This window comes from Theropithecus gelada, chromosome 20, assembly GCF_003255815.1.
Source record: "Theropithecus gelada isolate Dixy chromosome 20, Tgel_1.0, whole genome shotgun sequence".
In the NCBI taxonomy this organism is placed as follows: Eukaryota; Metazoa; Chordata; class Mammalia; order Primates; family Cercopithecidae; genus Theropithecus; species Theropithecus gelada.
The window spans coordinates 48,838,229-48,853,873 of NC_037688.1; the positions used below are offsets into that span (position 1 = coordinate 48,838,229).

General features: G+C 51.2%; 1 protein-coding gene across 1 annotated transcript in view; it reads left to right on the forward strand.

The window, feature by feature from the left end:
* SRL (sarcalumenin) overlaps window positions 1–6,155 on the forward strand; it is a 55,437-nt gene extending 49,282 nt beyond the window's left edge. Inside the window, exon 7 of the mRNA XM_025370837.1 lies at window positions 2,567–6,155. Coding sequence (XP_025226622.1) covers window positions 2,567–3,378 — 812 coding nt within the window. The 3' untranslated portion in view covers window positions 3,379–6,155. The remainder of the gene's footprint in view (window positions 1–2,566) is intronic.
* Window positions 6,156–15,645: the final 9,490 nt, after the last annotated feature.

Genomic DNA, 15,645 nt, shown 5'->3' on the forward strand with positions numbered 1-15,645 from the left:
TCTGTTTCAAAAAATTATTTTTGGCCAGGCATGGTGGCTCATGCCTGTGATCCTGGCTCTTTGGGAGGCCAATACAGAGGATCCCTTGAGGCCAGGGGTTCAAGACCAGCCTGAGCAACATAGTGAGACTCCATCTCTATAAAAAAATTTAAAAGATTAGTCAGGCATGGTGGCATGTGCCTGTGGTCCTAGCTACCCGGGAGGCTGAGATGGGAATATTGCTTGAGCCAAGGAGGTTGAGGCTGCAGTGAGCCGTAATCATGCCACTGCACTCCAGCCTGGGCAAGAGTGAGACCCTATCTCATATAAATAAATCAATAAATAGGGCTGGGCACAGTGGCTGACACCTGTAATCGCAGCACTCCGGGAGGCCAAGGCAGATGGATCACTTGAGCCCAGGTGTTCTAGACCAGCTTGGACAACATGGTAAAACCCTGCCTCTACAAAAACTATAAAAATTAGGCTGGCATGGTGGCACATGTCTGTAGTCCCAGCTACTTGGGAGGCTGAGTTGCGAGGATTGCTTGAGCCCAGGAGGTCAAGGCTGTAGTGAGCTGTGGTCATGCCACTGTACTCCAGCCTTGGTGACACAGCAAGACTCTGTCTCAAAAAAAAAAAAAAAAAAGGAAGAAAGAAAGAAAAGAAAACGACTTTTGACAGTGGGTGGTAGGCAGGCAGAGAGAGGACGTGTGCCCAGTGTTGCCCACAACCAGGAGAGGCATTCTTAACTTCCACCCCTTCTTGTCATCACTGCGATGCCACTTGGGTTTTGGAGTGCCTGGTCCTCCTACCTTCCCGAGGACTGATTTGGTTTGGAGACGGCAATATTTTCCAAAGTAGGGGCCTAGTCCTCTCTGCAAGCAGCTCTGAGAGGTTTAAGCTGGGGCTCAGTTGTCTCTGGGAGGCCCCGTCTGTCCTGTGTAGCCAAGGGCCTGGACTAATTGGATCGCAGTAACAGTATATTTGACTTCTGGCTAAATTGGGTCTGGTGCTCCTGGGCCTGCTGTAGGTTGAACCTGACCTTCAACTCTTCCTATTCCCGGTTTCTGCTTTTCCAGGCTTGCTTCCCCATAAGGCTTTAGCAGGCTTCTTCAAAGCCCTACTTGCCCTCAGGTAGCAGGGAAACGCTACTTTGGGCCTGTCTGACTTCACTTACATGAGAGTAGGCAAAATCAGAAAGACAGAAACCGGAGTGGTTTTAACCAGGGGCTCGGGGGAAGGGGAGATGGGCTGTGACTGTTAAATGGGTACAGAGTTTTCAATTTGGGAAGATGAATAAGTTCCAAAGAGGGATAGCGGTGATGGTTGTACAACAGTGTGAATGTATTTAATGAACAAGGCTGACAACCAGGCCACAAGACTAGAAGCCAGATGCTACCAGGCATGCGGCTGTGGAGTAGACCACTGAGTCCTGCCATGAGGCAAGGCTATCTGCAGAGAGTCCTGAACATAGCAGTGTGGGAATATGTGACCAGACGGTGGATCTCAGTTTATGGTTACAACTCCAATTGTGGTTATAAATAGATCCTGTAGTAATGATATTAGCAGTAATATTAGAAGCAATTAATAATAGTAGTAATATTAGTAATATTATAGTATATTTAATTATATTATTATGGTATAACAACATTCATAGTAGTATTAGTAATATTAATAATGTTAATAATTATAATAGTAAATTGTACCCCTACTACACATTGGATAATTTTATACATTATTGTAAAAAAAAAGATTTCAATGTTTTTAAGATAGTTAGTCCTCATCTCCTCAGTTTTCTTATTTGCAAAGAAAACTAGGAAATAAGAAGCTAATGGAATTAAAATGTATTCTGCACCAGCTGTATGACTGGAATTTTAGGTGCTCTCCTATATTTACAGCAACATGGTAATCTTTATATCAGCTCAGATGTTGATATTGTTCTTGTCATTTTGGAGCTAAAAAAGTAGAGCTTAGAGGCATTTAATATACAGCAGGCCAGGGGCAAAGTTCAAATTCTAGTCCAGGTCTCAAGGCCAAGCCCACACTCCTTCCCCCTAAATAATGCATTCATTCTTTCATGTTCTTCTAATTCCTCATTTCTCTCCCTCAGCATCTTTGCCATAGCCCCAGGTCCTTTTAGGCAATAGGACAATCTCCATTTTGAACAGGTATTTAGCTTTCTTGGAAACTTGGATTTCACAGTAGATTAAAACAATGATCAGGTGGGATGTGTTGGCTCATGCCTATAACCCCAGCACTTTGGGAGGCTGAGGTGGGAGGATTCTTAAACCCGGGAGGTTGAGGCTGCAGTGAGCTGTAATCATGCCACTGCACTCCAACCTGGGCAACAGAGTGAGACCCTGTCTCAAAAAACAAACCAACAAGAAAAACAAGGATCAGGTTGTTCTTAGTTGAAGGTTGGCAAGGGACAGGTTATATCATTGACTTTTTAATAGTCTTTAGACACCCAGAAAATCCATAGTGCTGTTCCTTCCTTCAACCCCCAGAATGGTTCAGTTCTGAAAGGAGGTGTGCGGGCTTTGAGGGAGGTCTACTCAGTTTGACTTCTCGCTTCTGTCTCCCAAAGGGTATCCCTTCAACGACGTGTGCCAGTGGTTCATCGACAGAGCTGACCTCATCTTTGTCGTCTTTGACCCAACCAAGCTGGATGTGGGTCTGGAGCTGGAGATGCTCTTCCGCCAGTTGAAGGGGCGTGAGTCCCAGATAAGGATCATCCTGAACAAGGCTGACAATCTGGCCACCCAAATGCTCATGCGGGTTTACGGGGCCCTCTTCTGGAGCCTGGCCCCTCTCATCAATGTCACAGAGCCCCCAAGGGTTTACGTCAGCTCCTTCTGGCCACAAGAGTATAAGCCAGACACCCATCAGGAACTGTTCCTCCAAGAAGAGATCTCCCTCCTGGAAGACCTGAATCAGGTGATCGAGAACAGATTGGAGAACAAGATTGCCTTCATCCGCCAGCACGCCATCCGGGTCCGCATCCACGCCCTCCTGGTTGACCGCTACCTGCAGACTTACAAGGACAAAATGACCTTCTTCAGTGATGGAGAACTGGTCTTTAAGGACATTGTGGAAGATCCTGATAAATTCTACATCTTCAAGACCATCCTGGCAAAGACCAATGTCAGCAAATTTGACCTTCCCAACCGTGAGGCCTATAAGGACTTCTTTGGCATCAATCCCATTTCCAGTTTCAAACTGCTCTCCCAGCAGTGCTCCTACATGGGAGGTTGCTTTCTGGAGAAGATTGAGCGGGCCATCACTCAGGAGCTTCCGGGCCTCCTGGGTAGCCTCGGGCTAGGGAAGAATCCAGGTGCTCTCAACTGTGACAAAACAGGGTGTAGCGAAACCCCAAAAAATCGCTACAGGAAGCACTAGGTGGTATAGCGGTTCTTGGGTTCCTGTTGGTGAATGAGCTTGTGTCCTGTCTGAGAAGTCCCGGTTTATTAACCCTTTGAGCCACAGTGGCAGGAATTATTACATAGTGGAGATTTGGGAGTTCATTGAGGCCAGGGGTCGGGGCAGGTGCGTGGGTCTAGGGAGGAGAGTGGAAACTGTGAATTCTAGCGTGCTTGTCTTGTCGCTTCAATGAGGAGGCCTGACTGAGGCAAGTCAGCCTCCACCTGCTTTTCCTGGGTCCTGTCTTGGAAGGACAGAGAGCAGCTAAATTGTAGTGTGTCTTCAATCAGTGAGGGTCAAAAAAGCGAAAAGCAGCTGAAATTCCTTGTCCCCTGGGAGCTGGGAAAACAGCGAAGGCCTGAGTCGTAGAGATTGTCAGGTCCCTTTTGGCTTCTTTCCACACCCACAGTCTCGCGTTTGTTCCCTTGGCTGCCTCTTAACTTTGGGCTGATTTTCAACAGTGAACAATCTCTTGGGTCTGAATATACCTGGGTTTGTTTTTGTTTTTTTTGAAACGGAGTCTCGCTCTGTCGTCCAAGCTGGAGCGCAGTGGCGCCATCTCAGCTCACTGCAACCTCCGCCTCCTGGGTTCAAGCGATTCTCCTGCCTCGAGCTCCCTAGTAGCTGAGATTATAGGCCTACTACCACGCCCAGCTAATGTTTGTATTTTTAGTAGAAATGGGGCTTCACCATGTTGCCCAGGCTGGCCTCAAACTCCTGACCTCAAGTGATCCACATGCCTCGGCCTTCCAAAGTGCTGGGATTACAGGCATGAGCTGCCGCACCCGGCCTCCACCTGGGTTTTGAGCCAATCCCCAGGACTTGCTCCTGGTTTCCTCAAGGGGTGGGGCAGTGGTTTAGGACACTAGACAAGTAAGAACAGGAGTTCCCAGGAAGGACGGGGATCTGCCTCCCCCACTGCCACTTCTCTGGTGTGTTCCTCAAAGCCAGCTTGGCTCAGGGGCACGATCCCCAGGAGGAGGGGGCTGGTTGGTGTATCCAGGTAATTTACTCTTGGAAGTCACTTTAGTGAAGGTCGTGGAAGGGCTCAGAGGGTTAATTGGTTTGCAGTGTGTCTTTGTCTATTGCATGTCTTGGAAAACTCAGATCCCAAAGGCGCTGGGTTTCAGAGAGGACAGTGGAGACCTTGCTCCTTTTCCTTAGGCCGCCAGCCTCTCCCAAATTTCAGAGGAGGCTGTTCCACGACTCCCCTGTGGAAACACTCAGCAGCAGAGTTGCTCCTTCGCAGTTTCCACATCACGGCTTTTCCTTTCCTTTCTTCTCCGTTCCCTGATGCATCAACACTTAAAACTCGGAGCAATTTCCTAGGAGTCAGAACCAGCACCAGCCACTCATGTCGGCGGCCACCAAGGCTTAACATTGACCTTCCCGCCTGACCTTGACGCAGATGTCCACTGAACACACCGCAGGAAAGCCAGGGCCTTCAGTACCGATGAGTGTGAATATGTGTGTATGTTGGCCAAGAGATATTAGGGAGATCACATAGACTCGAGGGAGTAGAGAGCTTGTAACAGTCTTGCAAGGCTATAGCATGCACGGCTCTGCAGCAGGTGGTGGGGAGCAGGGGAGCAGGCCCCGCAGGGAAGAAGCAGCCTTTGGATGGTGAAATGTGCATGGTGCACTGTCTGTGCACGCCCAGGAGACCCAGCCTGGGCTGCCTCGAGGGACTCCTTTGTGCACAGCCAGCCGCTTCTCTTGGGAACAAGCTGTCCTGGGGGCCTTACCCACAAGGCAGGAGTCAGGATGCACCAGCTCAGCACCAGGAAGTCATCCTGGAGCAGAAGGACAGTGGAAAGGCAGGCAGAGGGAGAGGCACTCCGAGGTCAGGCAGTGTAAGCCAGTTCGCGGTCAGGTTAGGTCTACGCAGAGAACCTTGAGTTAGGAATTCCTGGTTCTTAGAATCGTTATCAGTCTGGTGCATGCTGTCACAGGGGCCGTTGCGTTTGGCTTTGTGGAGGGCCTGGAACCTTCCACAAGAACACCCGAGGTTCCAGGGCACTCAGGACAATGTTTCCAAGGAACAAGTCGACCAGAAAGAAAAGTAAGTTCTGCAAGGGGCATCTATGGAGCCTGTGATAGGGGCTGATGAGATGGAATCTGTCCCGCTTCTCATTAACCACCCTCCGCAAACCCCAGAACCCCTCACCTCATCTCTGTACCGTCTGCCCTCTTGGGGGATGGGCCCTCCCACTTTCCCCTGCCTGCTCCTCCATGCTGTGAGCTGCTTTGGCAGATCTGTTTTTCTGTGTAGTCAGGGGAAAAACAAAAACAAAAAAACACGCACAACTGTGTGGGCATTGTCATAGCTGTTGATGTCACCACTGCTTTGGGGGAAATGGCTGGGATGAGGCTAATACATTCATGCAATATTTATATTTTCAGGGGGCTACGTTATCAGCGTGCTCTCCCTGCCTTGGGCTTTTCTTTTCGTCAGGTATCTGTTTTCCTTTTCGTGTTCCTTCTCCGACTTCTCTTGTCTCTGCTGCTCACAGGCCTGCCCATCAGTCCCGCACAGATATTCAGTGTCTGGTTTCTGGCCAGCTCCGTGGAGGGGCTTTAAGCAGAATTCTGACTCTTTGGGGTGGGGGATTAGCAACTGGGGGAAACTTAAGGATCCAGAGATTCCCCCAAGAGGAGTGTCTGGAAGGATGTCTGCCTGGACAGTGGCTGAACCTTTCCAGTGTTCTTTCATTTCTGATTTCATCAGTCTCAATAAAGTTCCGATCTCTCTTTAACACCGCGTGCTTTCTCATGGTCTCCAGCTAGGTTAGTCTCTTCGTCCTCCTTTTATCTGGTAGAGTGAACTCATGTGTAAGTTTCTTGGGGAGAGACTGGAAATTAAGAAACTGCCCACCTGTGTGTTAGCTGGATGCCCCAGGACCTTCTTTGGGGCTGAGGCTGAGTTGCTCTCAGCCACCCAGGAAGCCCAGGCCAGCATGGTGTCCTCTGAAACTTAAAGAACTGCTTTCTCCTCAGCACCTCAATGCCTCCTTCCCCTGGACATCCACGCGGCTGCCTCAGATACCTGAGGGCTCCAGTGGAGGCGGGCACAAAGGTTTCCTGAATGATAAGGCTGCCACCTCCTCTTGGCTTCACCAGAAAGTGATTTCCTCCTCCAGGAAGTGTGGACTTGAGCCTCCCGCTTGGACCTGTCTTTAGAGAAACCTGAACGTGTCCTTGACTCCCTGAGCCCTTTCTACCACATTTTGCTGTTTCTAGTGTCCTCTTCAGAGCAGAGGTCCTTTAATTTTTATGTTTTACTTCTGGGGTCTTCGAAGGAGTTTCACATCTTGCTTGAGAACAGGTTTTTTTGTTGTTTTCAATCTTTTTTTTTTTTCTGAGATGGAGTTTCGCTCTGTCGCCCAGGCTGGAGTGCAGTGGTGCCATCTCGGCTCACTGCAACCTCCACCTCCCGGGTTCAAGCAATTCTCCTGCCTTAGTCTCCTGAGTAGCTGGGACTACAGGCACACACCACCATGCTTGGCTCATTTTTGTATTTTTGGTAGAGACAGAGTTTTACCGTGTTGGCCAGGCTGATCTTGTGCTCCTCACCTCAAGTGATCTGCCTGCCTCAGCCTCCCAGAGTGCTGGGATTACAGGCGTGAGCCACCACATCTACCCAATTTTTTTTTTTTTTTTTTTTTTTTGAGACACTCTGGCACCCAGGCTGGAGTGCAGTAGCGCAATCATAGTTCATTGCAGCCTTGACCTCCTGGGCTCAAGCAATCCTCCCGCTTCAGCCTTCTGAGTAGCTGGGACTACAAGCACATGCCACCATGTCTGACTAATTGAAAAAAAATTTTTTTGTAGGGATGAAGTTTCATTATGTTGCCCAGGCTGGTCTCAAACTCCTGGCCTCATTCCATCCTCCTGCCTCAGCCTCCCAAAGTGTTGGGATTAGAGATGTGAGCCATCTCGCAGGTAGAGAGCAGGTTTTGAAAGGGAAAAAACTGGGCCCTGGGGAGAAAGGGAGAGTCTGCAGTCCACGGTCTTTGAGCAACTGAGCAACCTGACCGAACTAAGGCCACTCCTGTTCACCCACCCAACCCTGTGTCCCTCTTCCACCCTTTCCCCGGAGAAACCCAGAGCTCTTGCCTGGAAGAGGGAGGTCTGTTTTAAAGATAAACGTGAAGTAATATGCCAGAATCTGCCTCAAAATTGTGCTGTTTCACAAGCCTCACCATCTTCACGTTGCCTGCCATAAGATGATAGAGAAACAGAAACAGAAAATGGAGAAAGGACAATCAGGGACCAGGATAAACAGATAAAGTGAGGGGCGTGAATGGAGTGTTTTTAAGGGTAAGTGGATGTATCATCTGAATCCATGGGGGTTACACATGGTTATATGCGTAAGGTGTGTGCAAATACATATGTAAAGCCCATGCATGTGGGGAAACAGGTGCCCAGGTACTTAGCACAGTGCCTGACATGCAGGAGCTCATCACCCGTGTGCCATCAGAGTGAATAAGTGGGGTTTGGGGGAGTAAAGGTGTCTGTGCGGGTTTTTGAGACAGGGTCTCACTCTGTCACCCAGGCTGGGTGACGTGATGCAATCACAGCTGACTGCAGCCTCGAATTGCTGGCCTCCAATGATCCTCCTGCCTCAGCTCAGCTTCCCAAGTAGCTGGGACTACAGGTGCACATCAGCACACCCAGTTAATTAAAAAAAATTTTTTTTTGGCTGGGTGCGGTGGCTCATGTCTGCAGTCCTAGCACTTTGGGAGGCCGAGGCTGGCAGATCACTTCAGGTCATGAGGTCAAGACCAGCCTGGTCAACATGGTGAAACCCAGTCTCTACTAAAAATACAAAAATTAGCCAGGCATTGTGGAGGGCGCCTGTCGTCCCAGCTACTCGGGAGGCTAAGGCAGGAGAATCACTTGAACCCAGGAGGCAGAGGTTGCAGTGAGCTGAGATTGTACCGCTATACTCCAGGCTGTGTTTTTTTAGAGAGATGGGGTCTTGTCATCTTTCCCAGGCTAGTCTCAAACCTCTGGGCTCAAGTGATCCTCTCACCTCGGGTAATTTTTCTTCACAAGAAAGTAAAGGCAATAAAAAAGCATTAGAATAACAGAAACTGGCTGGGCTAGGTGGTTCACGCCTGTAATCCCAACACTGTAGGAAGCCAAGGTAGGAAGATCGTTTGAGGACAGGAGTTCAAGACTGGCCTGGGAAACATAGTGAGACCACCTCTCTACAACAACAAAATTAGCTGGGTGTGGTGGCATGCGCCTGTAGTCCCAGCTACTCAGGTGGCTGAGGTTGAAGGATCGCTTGAGCCAGGGAGGTAGAGGCTGCAGTGAGCCATGATCCCACCACTGCACTCCAGCCTGGGCAACAGAGCAAGAACCTGTCTCAGTTAAAAAACAAAACAAATAGAAACTGAGAGTAGTATGGTGGGACATGAGGTTGTCTGTAGAATGCTGACCAGGTTGGTCAACATGGCGAAACCCCGTCTTTGCCAAAAATACAAAAATTAGCTGGGCGTGGTGGTGTGTGCCGGTGGTCCCAGCTACTCGTAGGCTGAAGCAAGAGAATCGCTTAAGCCTGGGAGGTGGAGGATGCAGTGAGCCGAGATCGCACCACTGCACTCCAGCCTGGGTGACAGAGCGAAACTCTTGTCTCAATATATATATATGTATATATTAAAAGTAATTTTTGTTAGAAAATTTATTGAGGATTTTTCCTGAACAAAAAATACTTTAAAAAAAATGTTAACTCCATGTCCCTTTCATATTTGATCTTTACCATGATGTTGTAAAGTAGATGGGGGCAGGGATATTTCCTATTCCTAAACCCAAATCTAACATGGGGAAACTGCATCTACAGAGGTGCAGTTTTGCCTGAGTTCGGCCTGAATTCACTCTGCTAATGCAAGACAAACCACACGAAAAGGCCAGTTTCCTACCCATCCCAATATCCTTTCTACTCTATCCATCGCATTGATTTGTGGTAATCTGGAGCTGACAGCAAATTGTGCACTGTATATTTTTCAGACACACTAAAAGATGAGATTTTGTATTGTGAAGAGTGCAAAAAGATTTGTTATATTTCCATTTTCTCCAAACTTCGGAATTTTTTTCTCACCAGGATTCCAAAAAAATTTAGATACTCTGCATATTAAGGCATAGTCTCTCACCTGGGGGATGCAGCCATCTAGTAAAGGATACAGCGCACAATTGTAAATCAGGATACATGGGTCCGGCAAAGAACTTTCTTTCTCGTTTGCAAATATAATTATTTGCAAAGCCTGATCAATGTATATAAATTGTTAAATTATGTAATGGATTCTGTCTATTGAGAAGAATCAATTGACACAACCTCAGGGCTCTTCTGAGAATACTGAGACACACTAAGGGGCTATGGAGTTTGGTTGGAGAAGGAGTGGAGTTTTAGCTACACTTTGAGGGATGGGCACGTTTGGTGGGTCACAGATTAGGGGGATGGAGCACAGGGGAAGATCGAGGGCGCCCAGACGCAGGCAAGGGAAGACCGCTGTGTATGGCGGGGATAAGGGAATGGAAGAGCAGTCAAGGTGAGACGAGATGAATTAGGGAATAGTGGGCCTTAAGGGGAAGTCCAGGGAGTCTGGGTCTGAGGCCACTGCAGGTTTCTGAGAAGGGAAGATCCAGCAGGCAGCTGTGCTGGGGCGATCTGGGGAGGCCGGAGCGTGGCACGCAGGAGCCGAGCGCCTGCCCCTGGGCCTGCTGCGTGGGGTCTCTGTCCTCCCCCGATGCTGCCCCACTCCAATTCGATGCCAGCGCCCCACAAGGCGGTCGTGAGCAGAAGCCCATCCACCCCATCGGCCTGGCCTCGCCGGGGGACCCCGCCCGCCGCAGGCAGGCGCCAATGTGTCCTTTCTCTGAATCCTTTGGGAATCAATTAAGATCGCGGTGACAGGGCCCCCAGGCTGTAGGGGGACCCGGACCGCCGCTCCCCGCGCGGCGTGGACGGGCTTCCGGCATCCGTGCGAGGACAGGGCTGGGGGCTTCGGTGACCACGGCCGGGTCCGGCCACTCTTCCTTCGTCTGAAGGAAAACGTCGCGGCTGGGGAGGGCCTCAGATTTCCCCGGCACGCGTCCTCTCCTTAGTGGGGAAACTGAGGCCCGGGGCAGGGCAGTTCTGGACCAGGGTCATGACGGTGGGGAAAGTGGGCACCTGGCTGTATCTGGCCTTGTCCTTCGCGCCCAGATCCTCACACGCTGTCCCCGAGGGGGCCATTACCCGACCCTGCGGACAGGGATCGATTCCGCGACCACTCAGCAGTGCCACACTGCCCACCGGCCAGCTCGCCTCGCGCATGCGCACCGCCTTCCCTTCGGCCTCGGGCTCGGCCCCGCCCCCTCCAGGCCGCCCTCTTCGGACCGAGTCCGGGGCTGAGGTCAGCGCAGGCGCAGACGCGTAGCGGTGGCGCTGCCTGAGCGCTACGCTCGGGAAAGCCTCGGGGCGGGCGGCGCCTCGGCGCTGGGGGCGGGGCGGGGCGGGGCGGGGCGGGGCGGGGCGGGGCGGGGCGGGGCGGGGCGGGGCGGGGCGGGCAGGCGCCCACTGCCTGAGCCGGATGGCAGAGCCGCCCCTCCGCCCTCTCCCGGCGCTGGCTCGCGTCCCTGGGTTCCGAGCCCAGCGGCGCGCAAGCTCCGTGGCCGCCAGGGCCAGCCCTGCCCCCTCAGCTGAGGAAGCCGCTCCTAGCCTTCTCCGCCTCATGCCGCGGACTCAGCTCCCGGGCCTTGCGGGCGCTGCCTGTGGGGTGGGGAGGGCAGCGAACCTCTGTCCTCTCAGGCCGTCACCGCGCTATTGGGAGGGCGCCAGGAGGCCGAGGCCCGGTTTGCCGTGCGCTGCCGGTGCCTCACCCCGCAGGTCGGTCCGCCTCGTGGGCAGTGGGGCGGACGACCGGGAAGCCCCGAGATCTCCAGATCCTCGATCGGGACCGAAAAAGCCCTGAACTTGCGCAGTGACTTCCTATTGAGTCCGCGAGGTTCTGGAGACACGGGAGACGGAAGGAACACCCAAGGCCGACTGCTGCCCTCAGTTATTGGGGTGAGGTTTCCACCTGAGGCCAGCGCCCAGGGCAAACAGGAAATGAGAGTTTTAGGAGATTCTCCAACCGGAATGTCGCCTCCCTTCCCCGCCAGAAACGAACCGCCCTCTCCTCCTGTAATTGAAAACGGAAGGGCAGCCCTTAGGGCGAATGAAAACTCCCGAAACCTGGAGGGTCAGGGAGGGTCATCATCTGAATAGAATGACTCTTGTGGCTCCTGGGGTTCCCTGAATCCGGCAATTTAGGAACTGAAAAGGCCTTACGCTCCAGGATCAAGTAGTCATTAGCCTCTCCCTCCCTCCCTGAATCAGTCATTTTAGGAACCGAAAAGGCCTTACCCTCGAGGATCAAGTACTCATTAGCCTCTCTTTTCCTTCCTTCCTTCCTTCCTTCCTTCCTTCCTTCCTTCCTTCCTCCCTCCCTCCCTCCCTCCCTCCCTCCCTCCCTCCCTTCCTTTTTTTTTTCTTTTCTTTTCTTTTTTGAGACTCGAACTCCCAGGGCTCAGGTGATCCTCCCGCCTCAGCCTCCCGAGTACTTGGAATTACAGGCGCACACCACCATGCCCGGCTGATTTATTTTTACTTTTTTTAATCTTTTTTGAGACGGAGTCTTGCTCTGTCGCCCAGGCTGGAAGGCAGTAGTAGCCCGATCTCAGCTCACTGCAGCCTCAAACTCCCAGTCTGGAGTGATCCTCCTGCTCCAGCCTTCCCAGTAGCTGGGACAACAGGTGTGCATCATTATGCCTGGCTAATTTTTTTTTTTTTTGAGACGGAGTCTCGCTCTGTCACCCAGGCTGGAGTACAGTGAGTGGCCGCATCTCAGCTCACTGCAAGCTCTGTCTCCCAGGTTTATGCCATTCTGCCTCAGCCTCCCGAGTAGCTGGGACTACAGGCGCCCGCCACCTCGCCCGGCTAATTTTTTTGTATTTTTAGTAGAGACGGGGTTTCACCATGTTAGCCAGGATGGTCTCGATCTCCTGTCCTCGTGATCCGCCTGTCTCAGCCTCCCAAAGTGCTGGGATTACAGGCTTGAGCTACCGCGCCCGGCATTAATTTTTTATTTAAAAGAATTTTTGCTAACGCCACGCTTGGTGGCTCATGCCTGTAATCCCAGCTCTTAGGAGATGCCGAGGCGGGCGGATCACAAAGTCAGGAGTTTGAGACCAGCCTGGCCAATATAGTGAAACCCTGTTTCTACTAAAAATACAAAAATTAGCCGGGCGTGGTGGCGTTCGCCTGTAGTCGAAGCTACTCGGGGAGGCTGAGGCCAGGAGAATTACTTGAAGCCGGGAGGCAGAGGCTGCAGTGAGCCGAGATCACGCCACTGCACTCCAGCCTGCCGGACAAGGCGAGACCCCGTCTCAAACACAAAAACAACAAAAAACTTGACTGGGCACGGTGGCTCACGCCTGTAATCCCAGTATTTTGGGAGGCTAAGGCAGGTGGATCACTTGAGATTGGGAGTTCGAGACCAGCCTGACCAACATGGTAAAACCTGTCTCTACTAAAAATACAAAATTAGCCAGGTATGGAGGCATAAACCTGTGGTCCCAGCTACTCAGGAGGCTTAGACAGGAAGATCGCTTGAAAACAGGAGGTGGAGCCTGCAGTGAGCCGAGATCATGCCTGTGCACTCCAGCCTGGGCAACAAGAGTGAAACTCCGTCTCAAAAATACAATAAATTGGGCTTCTTGCTCTGTCACCAGGCTGGTCTCAAACTTCTTAAGCAATTCTCCCGCCGCAGCCTCTGTGCTGGGATTACAGGTATGAGCCACTGTACCCGCCTGGCCTCTCTTTGAAACCTGCCCAGTGACAGGGATCTCAATGCAGGGCATTGCATGTCTTCTGACAGGATGCTGGTTTAGGTCACTCCCTCTGCCCTGCAAGCCAGCTGTGTCCCCAGCGTTTCCCAGGGCAGAGACAGATCACTCCCTGTGAGAGTGTTTTGGTGGCAGCGTGGAATGGCTTCCCTGTTTGGCCCCCTGGGTATACTGGAACCTGGGAAGGGACCTCTGTAGCTAACCCAGGGCTGGGCAGTGAGTTACTGAAAGGAAAAGGAATTTATTTTTAATTTCCTGGGTTTTCTTGGCTGTTGCTTTGGAGTGGAGATCATTTAGGCATCTGGTACCCTGATGACCTGAGAGGAGAAGGAAAGTCCGTGGAAAGGAGTTAGGTGACTTCTGGGTAAGAATGAGCTGATACAAGGGTGGAGGGTGGGGAGAGCTGCTTAGTGGCCAACCTGACCATCCTTGCCCTCTTCACTAGGGAGCTTTTATTCTCATCTGTGTCCTCCTCCTGTAACTTAACACCCAGAAGTGGCAGGGAATTGGATCATGAAAGAGCCATGTAGTCCAATCCACTCATTCATGTGTGTGTGTAACTGTGTCTGCCTATCTATCTATCTATCTATCTATCTATCTATCTATCTATCTATCTATGTGTGTGTGTGTGTATATATATATATGGTTTTTTTTTTTTTTTTAGAGACAGGGTCTCACTGTGTTGTCCAGGCTTAAACTCCTGGCCTCAAGCAATACTCCTACCTCAGCCTCCCAAAGGGCTGGGATTACAAGCATGAGCCACTGTGCCTGGCCCCAACCCACTCATTTTCTTTTTTTCTTTTTTTTTTGTTTTTGTTTTTGAGACGGAGTCTGGCTCTGTCACCTAGGCTGGAGTGCAGTAGCCGGATCTCAGCTCACTGCAAGCTCCGCCTCCCGGGTTTACGCCATTCTCCTGCCTCAGCCTCCTGAGTAGCTGGGACTACAGGCACCCGCCACCTCGCCCGGCTAGTTTTTTGTATTCTTTAGTAAAGACGGTGTTTCACCATGTTAGCCAGGATGATCTCGATCTCCTGACCTCGTGATCCGCCCGTCTCAGCCTCCCAAAGTGCTGGGATTACAGGCTTGAGCCACCGCGCCCGGCCAACCCACTCATTTTCAAGGTGAGGAAACTTGAGGCCTGGAAATGGAAAAATGTGACCCAGGGTCACAGAGGGAGCTGGTGGCAAAGATGAGACTTAAATTCAGGTCTCCCGATTCCCAGGCCTGCCCTTGTTCTACACCCTGTGTATTAGTCAGGATCCAGCAGAAAACGGATTAAATTGGGGACATTTAAAGTGGGGGCTTTGAGGTAGGATATAGGGAAACTGCTATGGAACGTGGAATATTCTGGGGCTGGTGACAGTGGGATCTTACCACCTCTGCACCTGGAGGCAGGCTGTGTGGAGGGCAGGCTTATTAGAGCTGGGACTTTAAGTCAAGGAACTCAAAAAGGGACGTGGAGGAATAAAAACCAAACCCTGTCTCCACCTTCTCCCTCCCTCTGGTTTTGGTTCCAGGCTCCACATGGACCAAACCCAGCTGGCAGTCAGAGGCCAAGAGCATCTTGATGCACAGCATACTGACCGATTCCAGGGTGCAGTGCACGATGGAAAAGGAGGAACGTACCTGAAGACGCAAATGAAAGATATCCAGCATCACAGGCAACCTTGCTTCTATTACCGTAAAAATAGTTTCCATTTCTTGAGCACTTAGTCTGTGTCAGGCATGTCCATTATCTCATTGCGTCTTCCCATAAACCCGGTTTCCTCCATTGGACAGATAAAGAAACTGACTAGTGAAACAGCTTGAGGGACGGAGGTGTGGACAGCTAAGCTGACATCTTCCCATCCAGAGTCTTATCTGGTGAATAGTAGTTCCCCTGTGAATGTTTGTGGAATGAATGAATGAATGAGGAGCAGACATATATAGGGTTAGATGGCAAACCTCCCTGAGGAGCCTTAGTGGGGCGTCTTCTCCATGGGACTCGGAGGGTCTCTGCAGAGATGAGCCCTATGCCTTTTGCTATGTCTCCTGTCGGCTTGTAATAGGCCAGCTTCTTCAGGTTAAAAGGGCAGGCATGAAAGTCTGAAAAAAACCCTTGGACTTGTGCTTGACTTTCCTAGTGGAGGTTAGCTTTTGGAATTAAAAAAGTCTGGGCTGGGCATGGTGGCTCACACCTGTAATCCTGAGGTGTGCAGATCACCTGAGGTCAGGAGTTTGAGACCAGCCTGGGCAACATGGCGAAACCCTGTCTCTACTAAAAATACAAAAATTAGCCGGGCGTGGTAGCGGGCACCTGTAATCCCAGCTACTTGGGAGGCTGACACAGGAGAATTGCTTGAGCCCGGGAGGCGGAGGTTGCAGTGAGCCGAG